General features: G+C 50.6%; 1 protein-coding gene across 1 annotated transcript in view; it reads right to left on the reverse strand.

Annotated features, from left to right (window-relative positions):
• Positions 1–336: 336 nt before the first annotated feature.
• Positions 337–18004, reverse strand: part of parp9 (poly(ADP-ribose) polymerase family member 9) — a 148800-nt gene continuing 131132 nt past the window's right edge. The window contains exons 11-13 of the mRNA XM_072473177.1: positions 8382–8530; positions 1842–2016; positions 337–644 (exon numbers count right to left, since the gene is read on the reverse strand). Of these exons, the coding sequence (XP_072329278.1) occupies positions 355–644; positions 1842–2016; positions 8382–8530 (614 nt within the window). The 3' untranslated portion in view covers positions 337–354. The remainder of the gene's footprint in view (positions 645–1841; positions 2017–8381; positions 8531–18004) is intronic.

An 18004-nucleotide genomic window follows, 5' to 3' on the forward strand; every position in this document is an offset into this window, starting at 1 on the left:
AACTGCTCACTTGAGTTTGCAGTTGAGAATTAACTTTTTAAAATAAGCAACAATTAAATAGGATCAGCAACCTTCACTGTCCTGATGTGACTGGCAATGCTCTGTACTCACCCGCCCCACAATGAATGAAATGGAAATCGCTTATTGTCACAAGTAGGCTTCAAATGAAATTACTGTGAAAAGCCCCTAGTCGCCACATTCCGGCGCATGTTCGGGGAGGCTGTTACGGGAACAGTGGACAATGGAGGAATTGTAATATGCATAGATTGAAGCCACATATATTAATACTTAACCAGTTTATGCTGTTGGAACTGAAATTGATGGATACAGTACTGATCAGATTTAACAGATGGTTCACATGCTCAGCTGCCTTTCGCATGCAATAAGATATTTCGGATAAGCTAGAACACTATTATAAATAACATACGTTTTGAATGGATGTACATTGTCCATAGTATTTTCACTGTACTCATAACAATCATAATCTCTGTGATTTAATGAAACATGAGATGTGGAAATTTTGCAACAGTTGCCAGTGTAAACCTCGGCTTCAAAAATGTGAACTATTTTCCCAACACCAGCGATTTCTTTCATGAGATGACTCAGGTCATTGATGAAGTAGATCCCATCACCAAACTTTCTCGCTATAAAATCAAAACAATATATAAATTTAAAGGAAAATGATTTTTCCCCCATCATAAGTCTATTTAGCTTCTATCTTTTCCACCCAAAATATAGGCCAATCAGGTGAACGTTGCATCCACATCTTTAGCCTATATCACTCTTAAATTAAAAGGATGGAATGTAATCTGGCCCTTTGGAGTGAGCTGGGCTAGGTGGGTGGGGGGAGAGAGGGTGGGGGGTGAATGGAGGTGGTACGGGAGGGGCATAGAATCAAGAGGAAAGGCTGTGGGCAGGATGAAGTGTGCATTGCCTTCTTGAGTATGATTCATTCAGGACCAGGGAAGGTTGATGAAGTCTCCCTGCCTAGAAGCCATTGATGCCATAGTTAACCAATTGTAAGGATTTCTTCCTATCACTGATGGCATTCTGATTGCAGTGGTTCAGAGGGGGCGGGTGGGGGGGTTCCACTATCACATAGGCCGACCGTCCAGTAAAAGTTAGGGACCACCCTACCAGTTTGGAGATTGGTGGATATACCAGACTGCGCACCTTATGACCCTTGGACATACCCTTAATCCTGGTTAACCCCCCTTAATCCTGGTTAACCCCCAATGAAACACCAATTGGACCTCAGCAACAACTTCCCATCTCTCACCAGGGCCTGCTTGACTTGCCCTGGATAGCCCAACCCTCTTCTGCTCCTGCCTGGTTGCAATCCCGGCAGTATCTATCACTGCCAGTAGCGGACTGAAGAACTGTTGGCCCTCTGATTAGCCAGCAGCTCTTGGAGGTGGGATATCTTCCCTTAAAGTGATGGGAGCCGCAACACCAGGCTGTTAATTGCCTGAAGGGAATAAAATCACGCCAGGGCTCCTGGAAACTGCAGTGGCAGGGTTGGCAGGCTTTCTGGCGCATCTTGGGGACTATCACCAGCAGCATTAAATTCAGCACAAAATGAGATTCTAACTGGGCAATATTAGTTGTATGAACATACTTTTCGAATAACGAGAGTGAAAAGTAATTTAAAAAAACATTCTTCCTATTCCCATTCCAAAAATCCATAACTGGGCATGTTATGGATCTCCTTGTTAATAATTAGACTGGTTAAATAACACTAAACTTTGGAACAGGTATTCAGTAAAGTATAATTACTGTACTACAGGATGATATCACAGGATTTCATTAAGTATTTTTATGACAGAATAAAAAATACTTACCATAGTCTTGTGAATACATTTCCTGAAATCCAATCCTGCAGATAAAATTGCAAAACTGCTCTGGAACTCTCTGGTACAATTTAGAGATTTGGCTGTCAATCTTTGGAGTTGATGTATCCAATTCCTTCTTCAGTGAATGGCAATTCCACAAAACAGGATTCTCTATTTTTTCAATCTGTATCAGAACAATACTTTTATTAAAACATCTGGAATGGTATTTTTTTGATGCTACTAATATAACTAAACTTCCACATACAACTCAAACAAAATAAATAATTGGGACAGTGCAATTTCATGTCTCTGTTTTATATATATATCCTGCCTCTTTTGGGGAAATTATCCAATTTCCTTTGAATGAAACAGCAGCAGGGAGATCAAGCTCAGATAACAATGACATAAAACACACAAGCTTATAGGTTGAGCCCAATAGCCTAAAAAGATGTACATAGACCTAAATCGGTTGGTGACAAACTGTCATAATCCCTCGAGGACCATGGGGAAACCATTGTTGATCTCCCCATGGGACTTGTGGTGTATGAGCTGCCCAGGTAGGGGGTGGAGGCCACCCAGCTGGAGCTTGTTAAAGAGCTACACATGAAAGCCAGTCCAAGCAGGGCTTGGAGTTGTTAGTTGTCCCAACAATGACTGCATTGGGAAAGAGTTATTGCTGTAGACAGAGTATTGTACGTTTTTCAATAAAGCGTTGTTCCACTACCGCTGGCTTCCTCAAGTTACTAATCTTGTGACAAGGACAAAGGAGACTCTGGACTCGCTTGTTGAACCGCCTAGCCATCCAGGATGATTACTACCCCGGAACGCGTGGACATAAAAGTTTAAAATGCCACTGCTTGGTAAGCTGGAAGCCTTTGATGCAGGCTGGAAGATTGCAGCCAGTATGCTGAGCGCATGAGGTACTTCTTTCAGGTAACAGTATTTTGGGGGAAGACCATCAAAAAGTCATCCTACTGACCATCTGCAGAGCCTTGAATTTTGGAATTATAAAGAGTCTCACTCACCCGGCCACGCCAGACTCCAAATTATTTGATGAGCTGGTTGGTATCTGAACATCACAACCTTAAACCTTCCGTTATCATGCAGCTGCATAGGTATTTATCAGTGGTGCGGTCTCCAGGAGAACCAGTCACTTACTTCATAATCTTCCTTAGACAACTGGCAGAACATTGCAAGTTAGAGCCATTCCACTCTGAAATGTTGAGGGGTAGGCTGGTTTGTGAGATAAACAACATGGCCACTCAGAGGAGGTTGTTGGCGGAGCCCACCTTAGATTTAAAATGGACCGTCAAGCTGTCACTATCCCGTGAGCACGCAGAGAAAGGATCTGCAAGAGTCCAGGGACTATCGCGTCCATAATTTGCAATTGTTTTGAATTCCCGCTGCATCTCGGGGCAATGCCAGTCAGGCCAGATCACCTCCCAAATGGAAACTGCAGAAGCAATTCTGCAGCCGAGCAAAGCACTTGAGAGCAACAACAGACCTACGGGATACCTCCCCCGAGGACAAAGTGGAGAACCGACCACATTGCTAAATGAGTGGTCGAAGGACATGTGAAAAAAATGAAATGAAAATCGCTTATTGTCACAAGTAGGCTTCAAATTAAGTTACCGTGAAAAGCCCCTAGTCGCCACATTCCGGCGCCTGTTCGGGGAGGCTGGTACGGGATGGTCTGAGCTGCCAAATGCTGTACAGAGAACGCCATCTGAGACAGCCACCGAGATCATCGCGAGGCAGGGCCTTGTACGTGGCCCCCCTGGATGAGGAGGACTGTTTGATACAGCTGAACTGCGCCACAGCTCGAAGGTAGCACCGATCTGGGTTACATTACAAGTGGGTAGCCTGTAGTGATGGAAATGGACACTGGAGATGCCATCTCCATCATTTACCATCAGACGTTTTGACGACTTCATGAAGGGATCATGCCATTGACGTTGTGTGACACCAAGTCGAGGTTGGAGACCTATACCGACAAGCAATTGAGCATCGTGGGGACCACCATAACTCCGGTAACACATGGGCAACAGTCGATCCGTCTTCCCTTGGTTGTTGCCATCATCCCATCTGTGGGCCAGCTCCACCCAAATACCATACGGGGTGGCATTGCACATTAGGATTAGCGGCCAAGTTGGATCATAGTGTGTGAGGAACTGTGTGGAGTGGAGCCCATAAGAGGGCTAGTTTGACAATGAACTTACCATAATAATTTACCAGGTCTGGAAATGACTGATGTTCAGTGCTGTTCTTCAGGGTTGGGGCCCCTTTTATGGCCCGAACTTTGTTCTCCACTCGGTGTAGATCATCCATACCCTGTATCCTAAGTAAGTCACCACTATAGCTGGAACATATACTTGCTCCTCTTTAGCTGGACACCCACTTGGGAAAGCCGCCTGAGCACTACTTGCAGGTTGTCCATCTGTTCTTTCTCTGTGGTGCCCATGATGAGCGCATTGTCCAGATAGACGGTCACCTTTAGTAGACCTTGCAGGATGCTTTCTATTACAAGCTGAAAATTGCCAAGGCGGCTAAGACCCCAAACGGAAGGCGGGTGTATTCAAATAACTCACTATGGGTGTGATGGTCACACATTTTCCAGACACTGGCTGTACCTGTAAATAAGCGTGGCTCAAGTCAAGTTTTGTAAAAGAACACCCTTCAGCTAGTTTTGTGTACAAATCTTCCGCACTAGGCATACGGTACAGATCCAGGCATTACACTCTGTTTACTGACAGCTTGTAATCCCCACAGTCGGACAGATTTGTCGTGCTTCTTTACTGGCACTAAGGGTGTGGCTCACTCTGCAAATTTTCCAAGGCATATAAACCCCAGATCCTTCAGGCGCTGTAGCTCTGTGTCAACCTTGGCAAGCAATGCCTAGGGGACTGGCCTCGCCCTAAAGTACCGGGACTGAGCGTCAGGATCCACATAAGTATGGGCCTTGGCCCCTTTTACTCTGCCCAGACGCTTCTAGAACTCTTTGGTATATTTGCCCAGAATGTCATACAGATTCCTGGTGCCCATCTGAAAAACCTGTTGTCAGTTGCAGGATTGGCAACCAGTCACACCCAGAAAATTGGGTCCCAGTTCAGAACACCCATCGCTTTTGACTCGAGGACCCTGTCAGACGCAGATTAAATCAAGAAGGAGGGCTTGACGGAAAAACCTGGAGTCAAGAGGTTCCATCAATATGTTTACGGGAGGCACTTCTGTATTGTGACTGACCACAAGTCAATGCTTGGCCTTTTTAGAGAAGATAAGGGAATGCCACCCATTCCCATTGCATCAGCCAGAATTCAGCTTCTACTCGCCACGTATGAATATTTGTTTTAACACCACCCGGGTACAGAATTGCCCATGCTCTCAGTAATCTACCATTGCCCATGAATTCCCCATCCCCGCCAGTGGTAGATGAAGCGGTCATAACTATGAATCTTATGGATACCTTGCCAGTGACAGCTACTCAGATACGAGCATGGAAGCAGCCGGATCCAAGACTGTCAAAACTTTGCCACATGCTTTTGATTGGCGGAATGCAAGGGACCCTTCCTGTCGCCCTGCAGCCTTTTGCCCAGAAGCTCTCGGAGCTCAGCGTGTAGGACGGTGTCATATTGTGGGGAGCCTGTTTAGTCAACCCCACCGCAGGGTCAGGAGTCCCTACTGAAGGACCTACTCAGTGGTCATCGGGCACCTCTAAGATGAAGATGCTGGCCCATTGTTATGTTTGGTGGCCCGGCATCGATGGGGATATTGAGAGGGTCATACACAGCTGCCCGGCGTGCCAGGAACATCAGAAGCTTCTCCCAACGGCCTTCCTTAATCCATGGGAATAACCGTCCATGGGTACGACCGCATGCAGACTTTGCAGAGTCTTTCATGGGGTCCATGTTCCTCATCATTGTGGACGCCCACTCAAAGTGGCTTGACATTAACAATTTGGCCTCAACAACGTCCAGGTCTACTATAGAAAAGCTCAGTGCTCATTCAGCACCCATGGGATTCCTGAGGCCTTGGTGACAGACAATGGGATGCCCTTCATGAGTGAGTTCTTCATGTTTGCGAAATGGAATGGCATCCGGCATTTTACAACCGCCCCGTATCATCCCCCATCGAATGGCCTGGCAGAAAGGGTGGTCCAGACTTTTAAATGGGCCATAAAAAAGCAAACCATGGACCCCATGGAGACGCAACTGCCGGAGTTCCTTTTACTTCTGCAAAACGCCTCATGTGATGACGGGGTAGCCTCTGCAGAGCTGCTAATGGCTGATGGGCTGAAGACGTGGAACTCGGTTGAGCCTCACGTTTCTGAACCTCAGCATGAAAGTAAGAGACAGAAGCGGCATATTGACCAGAGAACACCAGGGCAGCAGTTTCGCTCAGGGGACGTGGTCTATGCCCTCAACTTTGGTGTTGTGGCACTTTGGTTCACAGGTGTCATGCTGGAGAGAACAGGAACAGTCTCCTACAAAGTTAGGATTCAGGGGAGAGATCAGCGGAAGCATTTGGGCCACCCAAAGATGTGGGAGCCGCGCTATACAACACCTACCGCAGCATTGGCGATCCCTTCGTGCCAAGAACCACCCTCAGCCAGGGGACCCAACCATCTACAGATGGCCCAGCATCTGGCCCAGCAGGAGGAGAATGACTCTGGCTTGGAATGGACGCGGAAGTATCCTTGCAGACGACGGTGTCATGTCTGGGACTGAAGTCCCGTCAATAACTCTTCAGAGGTCGCCCAGGAAAGGTGGCCAACGAACCAATATACACCGCCTGACCCAGAACCGCCGCAAACGCAGCCATGGGCAAAGCGGTGCAGAAGGCCCCCCAATGTTAGTGACTGAAGGGGAGTTTTCAGACTTTGCGAGGAGGGGTGTCATAACCTCCAATAACCTCCACGAGGACCACGGGGAAACCATTGTCAAACTCCCCATAGGACTCGTGGAGTACGAGCTTCCCAAGTTGGAGGTTAGGGGTTTCATGGGACCCCGAATCCCTGCTAACCTTCCCTACACCATACACCCACATGCCAACCAGCTGGAGCTCGTTAAAGATCTACACATAAAAACCGGCCCAAGCAGGGCGCCGAGTTGCTGGTTATCCCAACAAGGATGACTCTTTCTAGACTCAAAAACATTAGCTCCCCTTTCTCTCCACACATGCTGTCAGACATGCTGAGATTGACCAGTACTTTCAGTTTTTGTTTCAGATTCCAGCATCTGCAGTAATTTGTTTTTATCTTTGTCAGTAATTGACTGCCTGCTGAAATGGAGACTGCTCATACATTGTTCAGGAGTGACATTCTGTTCCAGAAGATCCATATCCTTTACACCTCTTGTGCCCTTTCTGCTTCAGCCAACTTCTTTGACACTCTGCAGCTTTGTGCTTTGACTTTGTTTCTGCTACTCTTCCCCTGGGTGTGCCAGCATCAATAGTCATCCCACCAACGTACGGATATTTTTGAATACCACAGCAGCCAGCAAAGTAAACTAATTGAGCTGCAGTCAATCATCACCTGATTCACCAACAGCTCTGTACTCTCAGATAGTCAACCAAAAGAAAGATGTCTCCCAAAATTCTATCAGCTGGGATTGGAGCTCATTAGACTCAAAACAGGATTCCCACCATCAAAATGGTGTACGTATGGTGCATTGTTAATGCCAGTGCAGCACTAAAAGATCCAGAAAGTAACTTAAAGGGGAAGAAGAACCTCAAGAATGAGAACATATTTTGGCCTTCATTTGCATTTTTACAACCATTTCACAGAGTCTACTGCTACCTTCCATCAGGCAGTTTTCGTTGGCAGAGAACTGGGAATTTCATGGGACCCCTAATCCCTGCCAACCTTCCCTACACCATACCCCCACATGCCAACCCAATAAGGACATGAGGATCCATCCCAACAAAATTTGAGGGAAAGAAAATCCCAATCAGTGAGGTAGTGGTAGACCTGACATGCAAGAGAGTATAATTCCAGTTGTCGTCAACATTTGAATCTGCTCCGTGACACAGAAGCAAACTGACAACTTCCGCATGCCCAAATGAACAGGCATTGTGTAGTGGGATCAGGTCGCCATCATCGCGCGCGTGAACATCTGCAGCATTTTGTAAGAAATGTTCTTCTGACATTTTATCCCAACTTATCTCAGGCAAGCTTATGAAGAAGAAAGCACCCCAATATATCTAAAGGAGTAGAGAAAGCAAAACTGTAAACAATATTATTATGTATGGCAGGGCACCAGGGCAAGAGAGCTGGTTCCGAAGTTTTGAAAAGGAAATTTAAGACCAGCAACAATAAGTATTTATCAACAGTGTAATCAGCAACATGAATTGGTTTCCAGGGGGGTTAGTTGAGACGAGGGTACTGACCCTATTTATTAATAAGCGTGATGCTAAATAGAAGGATTGTGAATTTAGTATTCTAGAAATACTGAGGTAAAGGGCTGAAAAACTTAAAATTATGATATTTGTCATGTTCAATAAGACTATAGATTTAAGAATTTAAAAGTACGCTTAAAAAGACACCTGTCTTACCTTCAAAATGTGAAGACCTACATCTGCAAGATAGTTAGTTAGATTCTGAAATTCCGGTCTGGTTATGTCCATTGATATTTTCTGAAAAGTTAAACTATCTCGTACTTCCCAGTTACTTGGTAATTTCTTCAAATAATCTTGTCCCTGAACTAAGAAATTGTTATGAAAAGATTGTAATAATATTAGTATCGAATACGGATCAATAAATGAAATAAAAAGTCAGCTGTTTAAAGAACCTTTAAACATGTTTACGTATTTAATGTCTACTAACTTATTTATTCTGCTGGGTGATGAAGGAAAAACTAAGGACTTAATATCACTGGTGTTGGGTGGGTGTGCACTTCTGCCCAATGTTCCCCCCAAAAAACTAGGGGTTCCCTTTATCAACATACATCAATGGAGGAGGAAAAATACTGGGCAGAATTCTCCGTTTCTGAGACGAAGAGCTGGATTCTTCGATTTTGAGACTAAGTGCCGATGCCGGCGTGGAAACCGTGGCATTTTACGACAGAAGGGCGCAACAACTGCACCAATTCAGCTTCTTTAAATGGGCTAGCACCATCGCCACATGGAACACAACAATCAATTCATGGAAAACGGCGCCGGATTCGCAGGTCCGTGATTGGCGCACATGACGCTCACACGCCACAGCCACACTTAAATGGTCCATTCCCCCACACACACCATCCCAGTCAACAAGATGGCTGGAAGGAGAGCAGCCCCACGGTTCAGGGATGCTGAGCTGAACACCCTCATGGCCGCTGTGGAGGAGAGAAGGATGCCCCTGTACCCTGGCCCGGGAGGAAGGCCGCCAGGGCGCCGCCATTCGCCGTGCCTCGGCGGATGTGGCAGAGGCGTTCAGCAGCGTGGGAAACGTCGCCCAGACTGCCATACAGTACCGGAAGAAACTCCACGACCTCCTCAGGGCAGCCAGGGTGAGTTGGCTGCTCCATGGCCCTGGCACTAACCCCCCCCACACATTCCTGTAACACGATGAGGAGGTATTAACCCTGCTTAGGTCATCCGCCCATAAACCAGCCTCTATCTCTCCTAGCTCGTCCTCCCACTTGCCCTTAAGCTCCTCCACTGGAGTTTCCTCCGCCTCCGAAATCTCCTGGTAAATATCTGAAACCTTCTCCTCTCCCACCCAGGTACTTGAGACTGCTCTATCCTGTATCCCCCGTGGCGAAAGCAGCGGAAAGGCCGGAACCTGCTTTCTCAGGAAGGCTCGCACCTACAAATACCTAAACCTGTTCCCTGCTGGCAATTCAAATTTATCCTTTTAAGCTGGGAAAGCTCCCATCTATAAATATATCCCCCATCCTTCTAATTCCTGCCCTTTGCCATCTCCGGAACCCACCATCCAGCCTACCCGGTATAAACCGATGATTATTATAAATCGGGGTCCAAACCGATGCTCCCTCCACTCTCTTATATCTCCTCCATTGCCCCCAGATTCTCAGAGCCGCCACCACCTCCACCACCGGACTTGTGGAGTATCGGACCGGTGAGAACGGCAGAGGTGCCATTATCAGTGCTCCCAAACTGGTTTCTTTGCACGACGCCACCTCCATCCGCTCCCACACCGACCCCTCCCCCACTACCCACTTCCTAATCATGGCTATATTAGCCGCCCAGTAGTAATTGCAGAAGTTCAGCAGCGCCAACCCACCGTCCCCCCGACTACGCTCCAGCAACACTTTCTTCACTCGCGGGGTTTTACCCGCCCACACAAAGCCCAAAATAACATTATTCACCCGCTTGAAAAAGGCCTTTGGGATGAAGATGTGGAGGCACTGAAAGACAAACAGAAATCTGGGGATGACCGTCATTTTCACGGTCTGCCCCCCCCCCCCCCCCCCCCGCCAGTGATAGCGGGAGCATGTCCCATCTCTTAAAGTCACCTTCCATTTGTTCTACCAGCCAGGATAGGTTTAACTTGTGCAGTGCCTCCCATTCCTGGGCCACATGGATTCCCAGATACTTAAAACTCTTCCCTACCATTCTAAGCGGCAGCTCTCCCAGTCTCTTCTGTCCTCTTGCCTGTATCGCAAACATCTCGCTTTTCCCCCTGTTCAATTTATACCCTGAAAAATTGCCAAATTCCCCCAGGATTCGCATTACTTCCCCCATCCCATCCAACGGGTCTGAAATGTACAAGGGCGGGTCATCTGCGTAAAGCGAGGCCCAGTGCTCCAGCACACAACCCCCCCCCCCCCCCCCACCCACACACCCCGAACCAGCCCTTTCCAGTAACTAGAGGCTCTTAACGCCATGGCCAATGGTTCTATGGTCAGAGCAAACAGTAACAAGGAGAGGGGGCACCCTTGCCTCGTCCCTCGGTGTAGGGTGTAGTTTAAAGTACCCCGACCTCAGCCGGTTCGTATTCACATTCACTGCTGGTGCCTGATAGAGCAACCACACCCAATCAATAAAGCCCTCACCAAACCCAAACCACATTCAATAGAGAAATTGGCCTGTATGACCCACATTGCTCCGGATCCTTCTATCGTTTCAAGATCAATGAAATCGAGGCCTGCGACATTATTGGGGGGAGGATTCCCTTCTCTCTTGCTTTGTTAAATGTCCTCACCAGCAGTGGGCTCAATATCTCTGAAAATGTCTTATAGAATTCCACCGGATAACCGTCAGGACCCGGGGCTTTGCCCGACTGCAGGCCCTCCAGCCCCTTGCTTATTTCCTCAATCTCAATTGGGGCTCCCAGCCCTTCCATCAGATCCTCATCTACCCTCGGAAACATCAACTGATCCAAAAACTGCCTCATCCCCTCCATCCCAGCCGTGGATCCACTCCCTCAGTAGCCCCGGGGCCTCCGAGTATCTCCTGCCCACCTGGAGTATCTCCTCCACTAACCTAGCCCTCTCGGCCCATTCCGCCTTTTCTCTGTGGGCCCATATCGAGAGTAATTCCCCTCTGACCACTGCCTTCAGAGCTTCCCAAACTGTCGCTGAGGAGACCTCCCCTGTATCATTTGTTTCCAGGTAGTTCTGGATGGATTTGTTAACCTGCCCACAGATCGCTTTGTCCGCTAGCAACCCCACATCCAGTATCCAGAGGGAACGTTGCCCTCTCTCTATACTAACCCGTAGATCCACCCAATGCGGGGCATGATCCAACACTGCGACTGCCGAGTACTCAGTATCCACCACCTCCGGTATCAGCGCCCTGCTCAGAACAAAAAGGTCGATGCGAGAGTATCCCTTGTGGACATGTGAGAAAAAGGAAAACTCCTTCGCCCTTGGCCATGCAAACTTCCATGGGTCTACTCCCCCCATCTGTTCCATAAACCCCTTCAATTCCTTTGCCGCAGCCGGCCTCCTCCCTGTCCTGGATTTTGACTGGTCCAATTCTGGATCAATGACTGTGTTAAAGTCTCCTCCCATGATCAGGTTAAGTGACTCTAAGTCTAAGATCTTACCTAAAACCCGCCTCATAAATTCCACATCGTCCCAATTCAGAGCATATATGTTCACAATTACCACTTGCACCCCCTCCAGCTTCCCACTCACCTTTATGTACCTACCCCCTTGTCTGACACGATTCCCCCTGCCTCGAATGCCACTCGTTTGTTGATCAAGATCGCTACCCCCCTGGTCTTTGAGTCCAGTCCTGAGTGGAACACTTGGCTAACCCACCCCTTTCTCAATCTCATCTGGTCTGTAACCTTTAGGTGTGTCTCTTGTAGCATTGCCACATCCGCCTTCAGCCCCCTCAAATGCGCAAACACGCGAGCCCTCTTGACCGGCCCATTCAGCCCTCTGACGTTCCATGTAATCAGCCTGCCCCCCCCCCCCCCCCCCACCGACTAGCTATCACCCTTTTTAGGCCAGCATCTAGCTTGCACCCTCCGCCTCCTCGAGCTCCCCCTCGGGCATTCGCTGTTCCCAACCTCCCATTTGTCCCCTAGTACCAATTCCTCCCCTGTCAGCAAAGCAGCAACCCTCCCCCTCTCCCTCCCCCCCTAGCAACAACACGAGAAACCCAACCCCCCAAGTCAAGCACCAGCTTAACACCTGCTCACCCCCCACTGCGCTTCCGAGTCAGCTGACCCATGCTGACTTGATAGCGCCCACCCCTGGCACCAAGCAGTCTGTCTCCCCATTGTTCTCTCCCCTCTCCTCCACTTGGACAAACATATTAAAAGCATCACATTCCCAGTAAACAAACATCAGAAAAAAAACACTGAAGAAACAGCCACTTTAGAAAAAAAACACCCAAAGAACAGAACCAACCCCAAAGCCCATCCCCCCTCTAACCAGCTCACTGCAAGACAAAGTTACCTTTAGTCATCCAAACAGCCTCTTATTACAGCACTACTTATACAGCCCAGCACAACAAATCGTCGCCACAGTACTTCTCCAGGGCTTCAGTGTCTTTTAATTCGCCTCCAGCCTCTTTTCTTCATCTGGTGTTTCAAAGTAGAAGTCCCGTTTCTCATGTGTGACCCACAGACAGGCTGGGTACAGCAACCCAAACCACCCCCTTCTTAAAGGGGGCCGTTTTTGCCCGATTAAACCCAGCTCGCCTCTTGGCCAGATCCGCGCCCAGGTCCTGATAAATGCGAAGCACACAATTCTCCAACTTGCTGCTCCGTTCCTTCTTGGCCCACCGCAGAACGTGTTCCTTGTCCAGGAATTGGTGAAAGTGTACCACCATCGCCCTCGGCGGCTTGTTTGTTCGGGGCTTCTTCGCGAGGGCTCTTGTGCGTTCTATCCACTTCCAGGGGCCGAGGGACCACCTCAGCCCCCATCAACTTCTCCAACATGTCCGTCACATAAGTGCTCGCATCCGATCCCTCACTGCCTTCAGGAAGGCCGACAATTCTAAGATTCTGCCTCCTGAACCTATTCTCCAGGTCCTCCAGCTTCTCTTGCATTCTTTTCTGGCGGTCGTTCATCATCTCCAACTTGGTCTCCAGCACGGTTCTGTACTCCTCGTGCTCAGACACCTTTTTCTCCACCTCCTGGATCGCTCTCCCGTGGGTCTCTTGATTCTGCACAACTTAATCAATCGAAGCCTTAATCGGGTCCAGCATGTCCTTCTTCAGCCTGACGAAGCAATCTTCAAAAAACTTCAACAGCTGCTCCGTCGACCACAGTGCCGTCTCCGCGCGGCCCTTGCTCTCCGCCATGCTTTCCCGCGTTGCCGGCTCTGCTCGCGTCTTCCTTATAGGACTTTGTCTTCTCACATGGCCACTTCCAGTCCAATTCTCCATATACTGGAGGGGGATTTCTCCTCACTGTCTCACTCTTCATTGATTTATCCCATCAAATCCAGGGGGAAATGGGGGAAATGGTCCAAAAGTCCGTCACAGGCGGGAGCTATCAAATGTGCGACCTACTCCTCCATGGCCGCCACGCAGGTCCTGTCTAATCATACATGTCATCTTGTGTCTTACAGTACCTGCCAGAGAAGGGGCCGGTCTATCCGGAGCTCCACGTCCCCAGCCAATGCCAGAGCCAGTGCCCCCCCAGACAGACACGCACTGATGGTGAAAGCAGCCCGAACACCAGCCCTCCATCAAGACTCAGCATCATCCTGGAGGGCCGCTCCAGAGTAGTCCAGGCACCTGTAGTGCATCTTCAGGATGCTGAAGCACCACTCGGTCACATTCCTAGTTGCTATATGGGTGTCGTTGTAGCGGGTTTCCACGTCGGTCTGTGGCCTCCAGATAGATGTCATCAGCCACAGCCACAGAGGGTAACCCCGGTCACCCAGGAGCCAACCACTCAGCCGGGGGTGGTGCCCCTCGAACATGTCAGGAATCACCGAAAGTGCCAGGATGAAGGAGCCGTGCACACTGCCTGGGTATCGGGTGCAGAGGTGCACGATGCACAGCTGATGGTCATAGACCAGCTGGATGTTTATTAAGTGGTACCCTGTTCAGTTAGTGTATGACCTGTTATCCGCAGGTGTCCGTAGGGCGACATGCATCCCGAGTATCGCCCCCCCCCCCGGACCCGGGGCATCCCGGCGATGGCAGAAAACCCCGATGCCGGGGCATCATGGTGGGCTTGGTCCACATGGAAATGGATGTAATGATCCATCTGGGCATGTAGGGCCTCCATGACGGCCGGACGCACCTCTTCACCGAAGTCCGTGAGGTCCCGGACAGGTTCCCACTCGGCGACTGAAGGACCCTGTCGCGTAGAGGTTCAGGGCGACCGTCACCTTGACGGTCTCCGGGAGCGGATGTCCTCCCCCATATCTCTGCGGTGCCAGCTGCACCATCATCTGGCAGATGTGTACTCAGCCAGAGTCTCCGGTGGCATGCCCGGTCCGACAGGCCCTCGAATGTCAGTACACACGAAGCCTCATGTGGCGCCTCCTTGGCACCTCCTCCTCCGCGACCTGTTGGGCAGCCGGCCCACCATCCTGTGCCGCCACCACCTGCCCCTCTGCTAGCCATTCCACTGCTGGTTGCTCTGCTGCTGCCCGCTTCGCTGCTGCAGCTTCCCCCTCCTCTCCAAGCGGCCCCCGCTCACGCGGCTGTAGGGCATCTCGCAGAGCTGCGACCATCACCATGGCGGCATTGCAAGTTGAACGCCAAACGCCATTGTCTGCAGGGGGTGGAAGGCCAACAAGTTAGCATGGCCCATACTCCTGTGCCCAGCCAGGTTCCATGGGTTGCATGGTGGCCCCGAGTGGCACTGCGGGCTTCGCCCATGCATGTCCTTCCCCTACCCCTGCACCACTGCGCTGTCGGTATCCAGCACCATCGGTGCCCCTGGTCCTGCTGCCAGGGGTACCATTGGCTGGCACTGCCCTCACTGGGGCTGCCTTGGGTGTGGCCCTGGGTGGTCCCCCGGTGGGTGGTGGCCGGTTGAGCGGGGTGTTTGGGACGCGCTGTGGCGGGGGGGTGGACTGTGGGATGTGGGGTGAGCGCACCCATATGGCCGGTGTCACTGTGTAGAACCAGGGGCTGAGGTGGGTGGTCAGTGGGTGTGCAGCAAGATAGCTGTCATTATGCCGGTCCATGCCTGGGCAGTGTCCCAGTCCTGTGGGGGGGCCATCTCCATCGGCAACTCAGCCCATTGGAGGCGTTGAATCCCAGAGGCACCGGAGAATAGGATGTCAGGCCCGCTAATGATAGCCTACTGTACTTTAACCCCACGCGGCGAGTGACGCATTTATGCCATTTTCGGGTGCCGGAGAATACCGATTTAGCGTCAAACCGGTGCCTACCCCGATTTTGCCATCGGAAGCTATTCTCCGCCTGATCACGATTCGATATTTCGGCGTCAGCAATTGGTGAATCCCACCCGTGGGTGCGATTCTCCGAGCCCCATGCCGGGCCGGAGTATTGCCACAACCGCGCTGCGACGCCCCGATGCCGGCACGCGATTCTCCGAGGTGCGGTGAATCGGCGCCATTTGCAGCGGTGTATTTGATGCAGCGCTGGCCGCGAGTCGCTGGAATCGGCGGGGCTGCCGATTCCCTGACCCAGACGGGCCAAGCGGCCGCGCGGAAACGGCAGAGTTCCGCCGGCGCCGTTCACCCCTGGTCGCTGCCGGCAGGAACTCTGCGCGAAGGGTCGGGGGGTCGGGGGGGCAGCCTGTGGGGCGGGGAAAAGTGCTCCTTCACCGGGGGGCGCCTCCGATGGGATCTGGCCCACGATTGGGGCTCACCGATCGGCGGGCCGGCCTCCCCCCCCCCGCCCCCCGGGCCTGCTTTGTTCCGCTTCCGGCCTTAGAACCCCCACACCATGTTGCGTCGTTGCCGGAGCATTTCGTGAGTCTACCGCGCATGCGTGGGTTGGCGCCACCCCCAGTCCACGCCAGGATGTAAGGCTGGAGCAGCGTGAACCGCTCCAGCGCTGTGCTGGCCCCCTGTAGGGGGCAGAATCCCTACTGCCCGCTCCCGTTTTGCGCCGTCGTGAAACGCGATGGCGTTCATGACAGCACGAACACTTAGTCTCCATTTTGGAGAATCGCACCCTACGTGTTGACGGCAACGCAGAATCCGTGAGCTTTTACGACAGAAAAACCGGTGCCGCATCTAGATTATTGTTGAGGGTCTAGCACCGTGCCGCGTGGAAACCAATCAATTCCAATGAAAAACGGTACGAGATTCGCTGGGTCCATGATCAACACTCTGGAGGCTGACAAGCTGCAGCCACACATACACATTACATTCCCCACACACATTTATCTCAGCCAAAAAGATGACACTCGTTGTGCTGGAGCGTGCCCATACAGCTGATGGGTCGAATAGGCCAGAGGGGGTGCCTGGGGGCGGAGGGGGGGGGGGGGGGGGTGAACCTATACAACCCATGGCACTAAGTTCACAGTGGGCTGTTTGCGATGTGTGCAGCTGCTTGGCTGCCTTGCTGGCTGTGACAATGGTGTTCCATGCCCGCCCACCCCGACCCCAAAGCCCACCTCCTGACCACCCCCCGACTACTCCCCCCGGCCCTGGAAGAAGCCCCCCAGCCAGCGGCACAACTGTCAGTAAACTATGGCGATGTTGGACACCTTCCCAACCCCTCTCTCTCCCTCAGCAGCCGCCACGCCAGTTTCATAGAACATAGAACGATACAGCGCAGTACAGGCCCTTCGGCCCACGCTGTTGCACCGACATGGGAAGTCAAAAAACAAAAGCCATCTAACCTACACTATGCCATTATCATCCATATGCTTATCCAATAAACTTTTAAATGCCCTCAATGTTGGCGAGTTCACTACTGTTGCAGGTAGGGCATTCCACGGCCTCACCACTCTTTGCGTAAAGAACCTACCTCTGACCTCTGTCCTATATCTATTACCCCTCAGTTTAAGGCTATGTCCCCTCGTGCTAGCCATTTCCATCCGCGGGAGAAGGCTCTCACTGTCCACCCTATCTAACCCCCTGATCATTTTGTATGCCTCTATTAAGTCTCCTCTTAACCTTCTTCTCTCTAACGAAAACAACCTCAAGTCCATCAGCCTTTCCTCATAAGATTTTCCTTCCATACCAGGCAACATCCTGGTAAATCTCCTCTGCACCCGCTCCAAAGCTTCCACGTCCTTCCTGTAATGCGGTGACCTGAACTGTACGCAATACTCCAAATGCGGCCGTACCAGAGTTTTGTACAGCTGCAACATGACCTCATGACTCTGGAACTCAATCCCTCTACCAATAAAGGCCAACACTCCATAGGCCTTCTTCACCACCCTATCAACCTGGGTGGCAACTTTCAGGGATCTATGTACATGGACACCTAGGTCCCTCTGCTCATCCACACTTCCAAGAACTTTACCATTAGCCAAATATTCCGCATTCCTGTTATTCCTTCCAAAGTGAATCACCTCACACTTCTCTACATTAAACTCCATTTGCCACCTCTCAGCCCAGCTCTGCAGCTTATCTATGTCCCTCTGTAACCTGCAACATCCTTCCGCACTGTCGACAACACCACCGACTTTAGTGTCGTCTGCAAATTTACTCACCCACCCTTCTGCGCCCTCCTCTAGGTCATTGATAAAAATGACAAACAGCAACGGCCCCAGAACAGATCCTTGTGGTAAGCCACTTGTAACTGAACTCCATTCTGAACATTTCCCATCAACCACCACCCTCTGTCTTCTTTCAGCTAGCCAATTTCTGATCCACATCTCTAAATC

Source organism: Scyliorhinus torazame, chromosome 2, assembly GCF_047496885.1.
Source record: "Scyliorhinus torazame isolate Kashiwa2021f chromosome 2, sScyTor2.1, whole genome shotgun sequence".
NCBI lineage: Eukaryota > Metazoa > Chordata > Chondrichthyes > Carcharhiniformes > Scyliorhinidae > Scyliorhinus > Scyliorhinus torazame.